The 13,420-nt window shown below is 34.5% G+C and overlaps 1 protein-coding gene across 1 annotated transcript in view; it reads right to left on the reverse strand.

The window, feature by feature from the left end:
* Positions 1-13,420, reverse strand: part of Pi3K21B (phosphatidylinositol 3-kinase regulatory subunit alpha) — a 46,792-nt gene that overhangs the window by 17,004 nt on the left and 16,368 nt on the right. The window contains exons 3-4 of the mRNA XM_011065905.2: positions 3,116-3,416; positions 2,565-2,663 (exon numbers count right to left, since the gene is read on the reverse strand). Of these exons, the coding sequence (XP_011064207.2) occupies positions 2,565-2,663; positions 3,116-3,416 (400 nt within the window). The remainder of the gene's footprint in view (positions 1-2,564; positions 2,664-3,115; positions 3,417-13,420) is intronic.

Here is a 13,420-nt window from a genome sequence, read left to right on the forward strand (position 1 = left end):
TCCGCACGTGACTCGAATTTTTATTCGGCAGAGAAGCGTAATTGTCCATCGTTGCACCTCCACGCGCGCGTGGCTCGACCGGGTCGTGCTGACGACTCGCCCGCGCGTATATAAGCGATTAAACGCCACCAATTACTACAAATCAACCGGAGCCGACGCGACAATCGCGCGCGCGCGAAAAAGGTGCGGCGCATCGCGAGTGATTTTTTTTTTCTTCAACGCGGGATTAGATTTCCCACGATCCCTCGGCAGTAGTGTTACTCCTTTAAAAATACATAATCTTCTGGTCGTTAATTAAAATTTTTTTATATCTATAAAATTATATTAACAAGATTGTCAATAAAAATTATTTTTCTCGACGTTTCATTTTATTAAATACCTACATTTTTTAACGCACAAAAAATTATATCCTTTCTTTTCACCTCTGGATCTTTTTTTCAAAAAGTATGATGTATTCTTTTCTTGTGATTCAGATATGGTAACTTACTAAAAAAAAAAAACCATAGTTTTTCCGAAGTCATTAAAACGAGAATTTATTAGATTCGATCTCTCCTCTCACAACAGATTTCCGGATGAAGTGGATAACGAAATCAAAGCGCAATTAACGTCCTGCGTACTCGTGGAGCGCCCCCGAAACTCTCATTCTCTTTCCGATAGTTGTCCACTGTCGCGGAAATGCACCCAGTCTATTAATATCATCAAATTATATCAATTCTCTTATCGTTATTCGTCGCAGCCACGAATTGGCGTCGCGGACAAACGACGTTATCAGCGGGACGATAATTCCGAGCGATCGATGCACCGTCGCGCAGTGTGTACAAACGCAATTGGCGACGGGGGAACGGTTAGAATAAATGAATGAGGGATCGGAGGGGGGAGGGGAGGTGGCGGGGGAGAGGGGGGGGGAGGGGGAGACATGGCCCTGAAGGCTGGCGCCGTACTCGCGGTTTTGCTATGCACAAATATTCGATTCCGTCATTCGCGCCGCGGCGTGTGCAGCGTTAATTAAATGCATCGCTGGAGGCGCACGTTGACGGCACGAGCGTTGAGCCTTGCTTACGTTGTCTTTGCTGATTATCGTCGTCTGGGAATATTCGCGCCGTTTAACCATCTCTCGCCGTCAAAGGCACACATCGCACCTCTAACTAGCGACCGGGCGTAACTTAAGAAAATTTCCGGTCTTCTATGAGCTCGGTTTATCGGTACAAGAATGAAGAACTAATAGTAATTGTTGGTAAAAAAAACTACTCGGTAGATAAGACAAGGTGTCTTGACAGTTGTAACTCGAATGAAATGTCATTTATAAATGTAAAATATTTAAAAAAATACAATGCTTTCTCTAAATTTCTTCTAATTTTTCCCCAGAAATATATTTTATACAAAATGTATTTAAATGTGTATATAAAATAATAATATATATTCGCTTGTTTGGTAAAAAAGTACAACTTGATAAAAAAAATCAAACACAACTCAAAAAGTGTAAAAATAGTATTTTTGAGATAGTGGACAAATCAACACACAATGGAAATCAACACACTGTGAAGACATATTTTCTGTTAGAGAAACGATACATTTGTAATTTTCGTCGCAATTTATCATCTAAAAAACAAAAAAAATCTTCTACTTAAGTTCGTAATAATTGTTTATAGAAAAGAAATATTTTTAAAATTTTTAGACACTGGAAGAAGGAATGTTATCGGCGCTAAAATAATTATAGAAAAACGTCGCATTTAGTGTTATGCCATTTTTTTAAACGTTCAAAAATTCAGAATTAAAAAAATTTTTCCTAAGAAAAATTACTAATTTCGAAAAGTGTTATTTTTCTATCAAAGAAGCGATATATATATATATAAAATATATTTTATACTTTTTTTAATAATACATATATATCACAAAGTATAAAAAAATCTTACAAAAGAGATAAAATCTCTCTTAACATCGATTTCTCCCTGTTTCATTACTCTGGGAACGAATATACTTTAATGTTTTGTATACGGAAATGCGAATGTCGACAGAGTTGCGGAAGTACAATCGCAAAGATCGAATCGGAATAAATTTAATCCGCTGAAAGACTGCCGTATTCTTGCAACGTCACATCATGGATATTAGTTTTTGCGAAGTCTAGAACGCATTGCAAAGCGAGACCTGCAAAACTCATTTTGAAACTCATATTCTCGGTTAAGGATCATTAAATGCCAACAAGTGAGGCGACTCCTACGCGACCACGACGCGGAGGGATTTCAATGGAAGAAAGCCGTCAGCCATGAAATGCAAGCCTCTGTAAAATGATCCAGGTTATCATAACGAGGTGCGAGCGGCCAGGCGCCAGGACGGGCGTCCTTGCCGTCAACTTCGTAACTCGAATACGATATTGCCACGCAGCTGGTTACGATGCTAGCAATCGTGTTTCTGACGCAATGTCTCTCCCGCCTTTGAAGAGACAACTAAATTTTTCAGCGTCTTTCCGTGTTCTATACATTAGAGACATGATGAAGGATTAATGGGCGGTGCCACGTTGTAAAATTTGCAACGGCGACTGCGGCAATCCGAGCGACGTGACTTACCTGAAGTAAACCTGCTGATACGATTGTCCGAGTCGACCGATATGCAATTGGAAGGTAAACCCGTCGCTGAACACGTCCTGTGAGAGACCAGCCCGCAATCTGCGCAACGTAGAAAATTCGCGAGATCAACAACGCGAAAAACGCACATAGTTTCCTTTTTTTTTTCCAGTTCACTTGTACTGGTTTCAGAATTTTATTTCAGAGCGATTGTCATGCAAGAATAAACACGAATGTTAGATATTTAACTGTGATGGAATTTGACAACTCTCATATAAAAATCTTTACTGGTTATGTAATTTTTGAAAGATACACATGTTATAAATTCATTAAGAACGGTCATTAATCTAAAGAATTGATTAGAAATAGAGCAATATAATTTGTAATTCTTTCAAGAGCGCTAAGGAAGTCGGCGAACACGAAGGAATTAAAATACATGAAGTGATTCAATCGAGCTCTTTCGCACGTCATCAGTAAAGTTCAATTTATTCAAAAAGATACCCAGCGGATTAGGATTTAACAAAGGTCGACGTCGATAAAGGACGGAAACGTACCTTGGCAGAGGAAGCCCTGATGTAAGAGGCCCCTGAGGTATTTATGGCATTTGCCGCACTTCTCCAACACGCTGAAGCTGTGCGGCATGAGGTTGTGCGCGTTATTGGCCAGGTTGTTGCCCGGATAGTTGACTCCGAGGGAACAGGCCGATTCGACGGCGACGCCGGGTGTCGGCGTCGTCGTGTTGAGCGTCGAACCCATCGTCTCCATCGCCACCGGAGGCGGTGGCAACGTTTTGCAGAGTTCCTCGATGCACACCAAAATGTTCCTCTGATGAAATTCATCTTTTATACCCATATTCTGCAACAAGAAATCATATGACGATGTCTCGCATGCACTCGAATGGAGAAAGACACACCGATCCGGTTCTTTTAAGACATGTTACGGTTTGAATTTAATCTTCTCGCGACGACGATGGAATCCAAATAGAAAAAAAAAACGTTGCAAGGAGAAATAAAATGCTAATCTAATGAAAGAACGATATTCTGCTTCATATATTTAAATGTTTAATTTTACTTGCATGATTCGAATAAATAAATATATTATCATAAATGATAATTTCAAATATTAAAATATATGTTTAATGATTTTATGATAGTAATGTCTTTCACGTAAATTTTTGATTATTAAAACTTTTGAATTATTAAAACTCATCATAGTGATTCTTCATAATAAAGGCGCTAATTCTACAATATATATCAAACGTATATATCAGACTATCAAGAGACGTTTTAAATACGCCTAAAGAATATTCTCAAGACATTCCTTGGATGAAGTGAGCTGTGTAGGATTAGTTTAGAAATAAAACTGTTCCAAAATCTGTTCCATAAAAAAAAGAATTCCTCACATCATTGAATATTATTAAAAATATTCGATGAAAGAAAAAGTAAAATTAGAACATGAGAATAATGTTTGCAAAATTTGAATTCCAATAAATTTGAATAACTGTATTTTCAAGATCAATTCAATTAATTCAGAAATATCACTATACTTGTAATATTATATTGAAATGTAATGTATGTAATATATTGCATATAATATTCTATTAAGATTCTATAATATAAGAGCCATAAAATGATGATTTTTCGACTTGAACACACAACTTCAGACATGTAACTTTTCATCGATTTAATGTCGTTCGCGTCACAGAAAATGGCGGGGTCCTTCGGGACCAATTCTACAGAATCACGGACCGAAAGAGACTCTTTCGCCGCGCTGACGGTGAAAACGTGCGAGTATGACAGTTGTAAATCTGCTAGAATGTAGCGCAAGTTAAGATCGCGACGGCGCGACTATAAAGAGCGGGTATATAACGCGTGACAAAGTCAAGCGTGGAGACAGTTACACTGACTAATGAGGGAAAATAATACTCTTGTCATAAATAACCCAAGCGCTAACAAGAGTTCAACGTTTCGGAGATAGCGGACCGATTAAGATCCACTGGCCCACTTTTTCGCCAACGGAATCATCATCGTCTGGTCATTCAAACAGAATAATTTTGCCAGTTCTTCGTCAAAATGCTTCGCTTGCTATATCACCGCAAAATTCTATAAAAAATTAAATTAGTCATGATTTTTCGATGTGATTATTTATGGATAAACAAAAGCATTACCAAAAATATAAAATATTTAATAAAATAAAAAATAAAAAATATTTTAATATAAATTATTCTATTATTAAGTCTGAATATTTGTGCAAAAATTTAAGTCTTCTTAATGATTTAAAGGTTAATTAATTATTTTGTTTGCCTTGATTTTTTTGTAAAATCACGTTTTTTTAAACAAAAGTACTTATTTACATATCTGAAGTCATAGCATACGAATTAAATCAAATTTTTTATATACACTAATAAATATTTTTATTTTTATATACTAATAAATATTCGTACAAAAGTTCATTTGGATCCATTCATTTAAAAGTCTATATGTCTAAAACTGCAACAAAATATCATTTTGCTGCATAAAGTCATTATAAGCTAATTTATTTATTCTGTTTTTTGCAGTTACCTCAAAGCGTGTTTGTGACAAGACAAACATTTTTTTGACTAATATTTTTAGATATTATACAAAACATCCTTAAAATATTCATTTTAATCAATTTTTTTAGCTTTTTTTTTTTTAATGAATATAATTTAATAGTAACAGGCAGCTTCAGATTCTCGATTGAGGGAGTTTCAATTTTCTTAATTCTTAAGGAAGTGTTCTTTCATCGTTGGTTATAAAAAAAAAAATCAATCGGTACCCGCACACCGTAGAATACATTTTGCATTTTATACCGTAATTATATTATTATGTATGCCGCACACTTTTTATGTGTTTTTAAGTTAGTATCCAGTATTGGTATATGACCTGTTCAACAAATTTACTGCAAGTTTCAGACTTTCTGAGTTCAGCCCCACGGAGATCGCTCGCGATCGTTCGCGTTATAAATTACAGTGCGCCGCCTCCCTTTTCGCGAACGAAGCCGCGGAAAATACTCTCTAAGAATGGCGAATATCGCAAAAAGAGCGAAAAGGAGAGAGATAATTCGCGGGTACCGCAGCGGTAAATCAGTCAAGGGGGACGTTGAGGAGTCGGGAGCACCGCGCTCGTAAAAGGGGTGAACACACGCCGCCGAACGAGCGATCGTAATTTATACGCGTCGTTACGACCCTCTCGCTCGCTCTCTTTCTCTGCGTTCTCTCTCCCAGCAGGCATCTCGTTTTCCCTAGAGCACGGCCAAGGCAACAGGTGTCGGGTGTGCACCGCTGCACAATACCTGCACCGGCGCTCGGCGAAGAGGTATAATGCACCCCGCGGTTCGCAAGTTTGCGATGCAAGTCGCATTCGCGTAATGGAGATCTTCGAGAGAACCCGAAAGGCTTTTGTCATCCGTTACAGTCACTTCAATTGCGAATCCGTATCTCTGTTGCGGAGAATACGTCATACCGCATGTTAATGCGGCTTGGATCGGTGTCTTTGATTGTCCAGGAATGCCATTTGTGGAATGTCGACGGTAGCTGCTCGACGTGTCGTTTCGCATGTTTTAAATAATAAAGAAAGAAGAGAGAGAAAAAAAAGAGTATTACGGGATCGCAAAATATTTTCGCTGGAGGAAAATTAAATATCTAAGATGCCGAAAAATATCGGCATAGGAACAGGATAGCGTAAATTTAAAATAATTCTCTTATAAAAAAACAATAAAAAATACATATATATATATATATATATATATATATATATATATGCCTACTCTATATAATTATGTCTATCATTAAATATTCTTTGAGAGAGCATCGACTTCAAAGCGGCTAATTAAAAAAACAATTAAAATTATAATTATAGCTAATTAAAATTATAACTGAAATAAATATGATAATTATTGAATAACTTATACAAACTGTGAATATAATCACAATTAAAACATAACTCTCATTCGTTCGTACGAAGTAAAATGATAAAAATTCCGTATTTCTACGTTTCTTAGCATCCACCTCTCGTGAAATATGCAAATGTGTTAAGAACTCGTCAAATGTGCTAACAAGCCGCTCGCGATTATAGAGATGAGAGTTAAAAATGTTCGTAACCTTCGTGTGATGTAGACTGATATACGTCAGTGAATTGCATATTTGCTGTTGGGCGCGCTTGATGAGATAATCGTTGAGCGATTAGTCGCGCGTTAATCACGTTATTTTAATCGACCTATGTCGATCGATTCAATATCGATGCGATCGTGAATAGATCCAGGAAGTCTGTTAATATTGACCTGCTGAATCACTTGATCGCAGCTTTTTTTCCACGTCCGCGTCGTAATTTAAATTCCCTGCATTTGTGCTACAAAATTCACGTTACAAGCATGGCGCAAATCAAACTTGATCAGAGCATTGTTTTAACGCACCGTCGACGCATCTGATCGAGAAAATTACGCTTTTCGTCTCCTGTAACACTAGTTTACAAGTTTTGATTAATTTTTAATACGAGAGAAGGAAACAATTCTTTTAACGTATTTTTGTGCGCTAAATTTGAATCTATCAGCAAACAAATTCCATCAGGTTTTGAAATATCCATCAAAGTTTTGAAATACAGCATGTCAGTTTTAAGATGTATCAATTTTTAAGATAGATATATCGTTTCTTTCCGAATTTAAGTGCGATTAGAGATCCTATAACAGAGTTTGGCCACGGCAAACTTTTAAACAGCCCACTATTTTTATCAGTTTCAGTAATTTAGAATGAGTAAGATAGTATAAGTTAAAATGAGATATGAAAAAGACAATACATACATCCTTTTTTGCTCTGATTTTGACAAAATTTCTCGTGGCCACACTCTGTTATAGAGTATCTCTAGATGCGACAAGTGATGAACAAAGTGAACATTTTCACCAGGATTTGATGATAATTGAGAAATATTATAATATTATTACGGATATTAGAATAATAGAACATGGCGATTATTTTGCTAGACTCTAATACGTGAAATTGACTTAAAGTCATATAAAAGAACAAAAATTAATCTCTCAACACTTCTGATTTGTTGTTTTATAATTTTAAAACAACTACATATTGAAAAAAATATATATTTTTTTCTTATATCTCAAAAATCAGATCTGATGGAAACATTTCGATGACAGATTCGAAATCAGCATCGAAAATTATCCTAGAAATAGTCTTCATATCTTCTTCACTGTTACACAAAATCTTGTGAATTAGAGTAATTTAACGACCTGGTCTTGGAATTTATAGCGTTTAAAGAATACGGAAAGAATTTTTGCTAAAGTATCCAAAAATTTAACTAGATACCGATTTGAAAATAATTTTGTTGAACGATCAAAATAATTACGTACACATTTCAAGTATAAGTAATGCTGCAAAAAATTTTGACATTCTAGCAACTATATAAGTTTGAGCATCTTACATAATTATTTTGATGGTCCAATAAAATTATTTTCAGATTTGTATCTAACTTCTTAAATACGTTAGCAAAACCATATACTTTCCGTGTACAGATTTAAAAATATTGGAAAGTGAAACATATTCTTTGTAAATATACATGTTAAATGTACATATTCTTTAAATACATAAAATCCTATAAAAGCGAGAGAAACGTCAACGTAAAATTTAAATGTCACGTTACGCTGCGAATTCTCCGTACCCATGCAATGTACATTTCAAACAGTCGAATCCTTTGATAAAAGACGCGGCTTCTCTCCAAAGAGAGAAGAGGAAGCTGTATAAAAGGGAGAACTCGAAGAGAAAAGTTGAACGGAAACGGAAAATAGACGTGAATGTGATTTCACATTTTTTACGTAAATTGTCTCTATACCGCAAAAAAAAAAAAAAATAAACCGGTTCTATACAGAAAGCACTTCCGGCAGCTGGTTTCTTTTTTCAAATTATTTGGCTATGAGCGCGCGCGCGCGCATGTTCTCGCGCGATGGCGCGCTATTTCGGCCGGCGCCACGGCGCGCAGTGGGCTAAACGCTATTATTAGCGGCGACAAGCCAGCAAAAGTAAGTGATCGATATATTACGCGGCCGTGCGAGAACGCGGCGATAAAATTTGACGCGCTCGTTATTTTATTCCAAGTGCCAAGAAAGACGCTCGGGAAGAATTCATCGCTTTGCAACGGGGAGAGAATTTGCACGAAGTACTCGAGGATACGAGCGCACTTTGCACATCCCCCGTTCATTTCTTGCGCAAACAAAACGTCAAGGAGCACTATAAGAAGTAGATTTTATTTTAGAAAGATCCGCCATAAGTCACTTCAATAAAATAATTCCTCGGTAACGGCTTTCTAACTTGATGTGTCTGTAAAATAAATTCTGAAATAAATTCTTCATAAAACTAAATTGAAAAGAATCTCCCAGGAAAGCAATGGTGAATTCCTGAGACGCCTCCGTGAAAAATATTAAGGGAGACATATTCTTTTATTGTCTCGCCACGTGTTCGTAGCGGGAAAATCTGCTTGAAGGACAAATTGAGTGGGAGACTCAAACAATTTCTCGCACTAAAAGAACATTCAGTGTCGATTTACGAGTCAATTAGTATGATAATATGCGATTTATGTTTGAAATAGCCTTGAGACGCGCACTTTTGCCCTGCGAAGAGCGCGCAGAAGCTAAGTTCATGAGGATCCCTATATGATGAAGATCGATAATTGAAAAACCGGTAATCTAAGAGAAATTTCTCAATTTATCCAACGTATTAATTCCCATGGAAGAGTATAAAAGTTGGCAGCAACTTCATTTCCAAATCGAAAAACATCGGAGCGAGTAAGGAGAGATTCTTCTGGTTCTTTAAGATTAATTCAAAGCATCACAATAACGATGAAAACGAATGCAACATTATAGAAAGAACAGTTTTAATTAAGTATCTCAAAATTTAGTTATATATATTATATATATCTCTCTCAAAATAATTGCTTAAATTATCAAAATAATTATGTAATATTAAACTGATTATTGCTGTTATTAGAATAACAAAACTTTTGCAGCATTGCTCATCAAGCTTTCCATAATTATTTTGATGATCCAACAAAATTATTTTCAGACTTGCATCTACACTGTTAAATTCATATAATATCTTTGAATTTTTTATTTTTTATTATTTTTACAGATCATCACACTGCTCTTACGTAATATCATTAATATCGTTAATTCAACAAACTATGGAATTAAAAATAATTTAATTTAAAAACATATTTAAATTTAATTCAAATTTACTTTATTAAATAATTTATTTTAAATAAATGCATACGACATTATTTTATTATTTACTAAATGCATGTTATTTACTTTAAAATCGATCAGAAATCGAGTGATTAAAATTTTGACACAAATAAAAGTTAAAAACGTAACAAATTATAATTACTTAACTCCAGAAATTATGTTAACATTGTATCTTCAATATTTAACAGTGAAGCTAAATTAGATACTTTAGCAAAACCGTTCCATGTAATTTCACAACGATCTAGCAACGTTATCGCAAAATCAGTGGACAGACGATTCAATCTCTCTAATTAACGTACCCTAATTTTAGTCTTAGCCCGCGCTCGGATTTTCAGGCGTGATTCCATTGTAAATTTTTACAATTCAAACCGCTTTTATTATACCGCCCGCGCGAACGAACGAGCGCAATTACTCGCGCCGCCGCCGCCGCCGCCGCCGTGGAAAACGCGGGCGTAATTACAGTTCGAAGAAACGCCCGTTTTCCCACGGCGAACATCGAGAACTTGGGCCAATACGGCCGACCGATGTAATTCGATTGTCCGTCTTGACCGACCCGTTACGCCGCGTGCGGGTCTCTCGCATAATTATGATAATGCGGCGCGTGGTAACGCGCGGCGAAAACGCATGCACGATGCGATCATTACAGCGGCGTAGCTACTGCGCGGCGAGAATGAGAAAAGTTTGTTTCGCTATTATCTGCTTCTCTTTCCTGATATATGTATTACCTTAAAAATGTCGAAAGATACGTCGAAAAATAAAATTATTACATTGCATTCTGCTTTTATACTAAACACATTTTTAGTATTGTCAAATAAAATATTTCTTAACATTAGGTCTGTTCGCGTTGCTTACATTTTTTGCACTAAGCATCTTCGCTTTCTTTTTCTTCATAGCCCAGGTATATTTATTTCATTTTAAGTACACAAATTTTGGGGGATTTCGATATGTAAACGGATCTATTTCATTCTGTTTTAACACTAACGCTATTAATAAAAAATTAAATGTTTTTTAATAGTATGTAATCAGCAATGTAATATGTAATCGATATTATACACTTACAGTGAGTATAAAAATTATTCGTACAGAGAAAATATTTTTAAAAAAATTTATTTTTTTAACTTTATTTTTAAAAATTAAATATTATTCAGTGAGAAATGAGTTATTGAATTGTCAAATCGATATTGATACAATGATTTTAACATCAATTTGACGTCAATTCAAACACAATTTAAATAATTATTTCTTTATAAATACTACCAGTTAAATATTTACTGAATATGAACACATTATTTAATAAATAAAGCACCGTTAATTTGATTTAACTATTATATTTCTTTATTTAGCAAACATTTATTTTTCATAAATTAATACTATTAAAATAATTATTTATTAAAATTTTGTACATTTTTCTTTCAGTAATGATGCAGGAAGATAGTATAATAACATTAATACCCAAGACTTGCATAAGAGAACGCAAATAATCTCAGCTACTCTACTGAATCGTTATGAGCGTATAAGTTCTCTGATCACCAAGCATTAAAAGACGGTGTCCTATAACTAGACGTAGGAAAAAGTGCCTTTGCATTGTGTTCCATAGAATTGCAAAATGCAAATGTTCCGTAAAGTTTATATTTATATCTCGACTTATATCTACGTATTTTAATTATGGCAGCATTTATTTAGCATTTTAACGCTGCACCGTCCAGTAATTAAGAGGGAATAAAATAAAATAAAACTTAATCAGCAGATATAAAAAGTTATATCAGCAGATATATATATAAAATATCATAAAAACAGCTTCATCTTATAATGAAGTTCAAAAAGTTAAAAAGTTTATCTTATATTGAAGTTGTTTTTGTGATATATATTTTGTAAAAAAAATTTTCTTTATGTTGCACTCTGACGATATTAAAAGTTACGCTTTTATGCAATATTTATCTAATATTTCTTCAACGTGTTATCAATCATAAAATGTACGTTTCATATCTTATCTTTTACAGTTAAAAATAATTTTTAACTCTTTAATAATAATATTTTGCTTACAACAAATATATTACAATTTAATATATTTCTTCTCTCCATCTTATAAGTTCTATTTATAGAGCAGCATCTTTTCAATTTTCTTCCACATATATATATATATATATATATAATATATACATATAAAACGCATACGCATAAAAAATGCTGCATATGAAGTAATCATATGGAGATAAAAAATTGAAAAGATACCGTCTTAAATGGGACAGTAAAAAGAAACAGAATAAAGTAAATTTAATATTTCATATTATTTTGTATAAATATTCTTTAGGATTTAACACAAATTAAAAAAATTTTTTGTCACTAAATGTTCCGTTGTGATGTAGAATAATAATAGCGAAGACGCGATAATAAATATATTATTACTTATGTCGAAATACTGAAAACGTGAAGAGTTATATATAATGATATTCCGCAGCACAGTAAATTACATATTTCGTGCATTATGCGGTAATTCTACCACAATGTTTTGAACTGATAACAACACAGAAAAACGTCGTGATTACCGGAAATAGGATAGGCACGTAATGGAATCGCAATAGATGTACAAAAATCATATCGGGACCAACCTTGTCGTCTTAATAAAGACCTCACGACAAATCGTGGCTATTAAGAAGTTAATAAAAAAACGCGATAAGTGCATGACAGGCAATGACGCGCTGCGCCAATAAAAGTGATCTTATTAAATCAAGCTCCCTTCTATATTCTTCCATACATAATGTATCGATTTTGCGTATTAGACTTTACAATAAGCGTGTAATGTTGCGAAAATAAGCTGAATAAGAAATCTTTTTCGCGCGCAATGAGAAGAAGAAAATTACCTAACCGAAACACAGAAAGCATCCGAAAGTTGCGGGTCACTCACAAACGACGATAAAGAAAAATCGACGCAGAATGGGTGAAAGAGAGAGATATATACATATCGGGAGGGGGATTCGATAAAGACTCGACTGTGGCGCACCAGCAGACGCTACAGGGCAATTACAAGGTCAACGGGCCAAGGAAAACGTCGTCCAGATACTCTCGACTCGAGGTCATCGTCTTTGCCAAGCACTAGCCGAAGAATTTTCGATCGCGCGATTCCGCCTTCGCTGCCGATCCGAAACGAGCGAAGACCAAGGACTGATGATTCAGTACAAAAAGACATCAAATGACTTTACCACTTGCAATAAAAAAAACTTTGCTCCTACTACTTTTTATTTCAGAACTTGAAGCTGTGTGTTAATAGCAGATTTTCGTATAAAAATTTATATGAAATTAGAATGAAACTCGTAATTATATTCCAGTACATTTATAGATACCTAAAGAATATAAAGAAATCAAAAGAAAAATATTAACGAATTTTATCCTATTTTTAGTTAATTGAAAAGCGGATTTATTTAATTTCAGAATGTAACAATAAAAATTTAAATAACAATAAAATAGTTTTGAGACAACTCTTCTCATTCTTTCGAAAGTAAAAAAAAATGTATAATGACGCAGAATAAATAATAGAAAATTTATCATAAGGCGAATATTCAGTTAAATATAATCACGCGAGCTTGTGTATATATATATAT

The sequence above is a fragment of the Acromyrmex echinatior genome, chromosome 4, assembly GCF_024713525.1.
Source record: "Acromyrmex echinatior isolate Ae372 chromosome 4, ASM2471352v2, whole genome shotgun sequence".
NCBI classification, from domain to species: Eukaryota; Metazoa; Arthropoda; class Insecta; order Hymenoptera; family Formicidae; genus Acromyrmex; species Acromyrmex echinatior.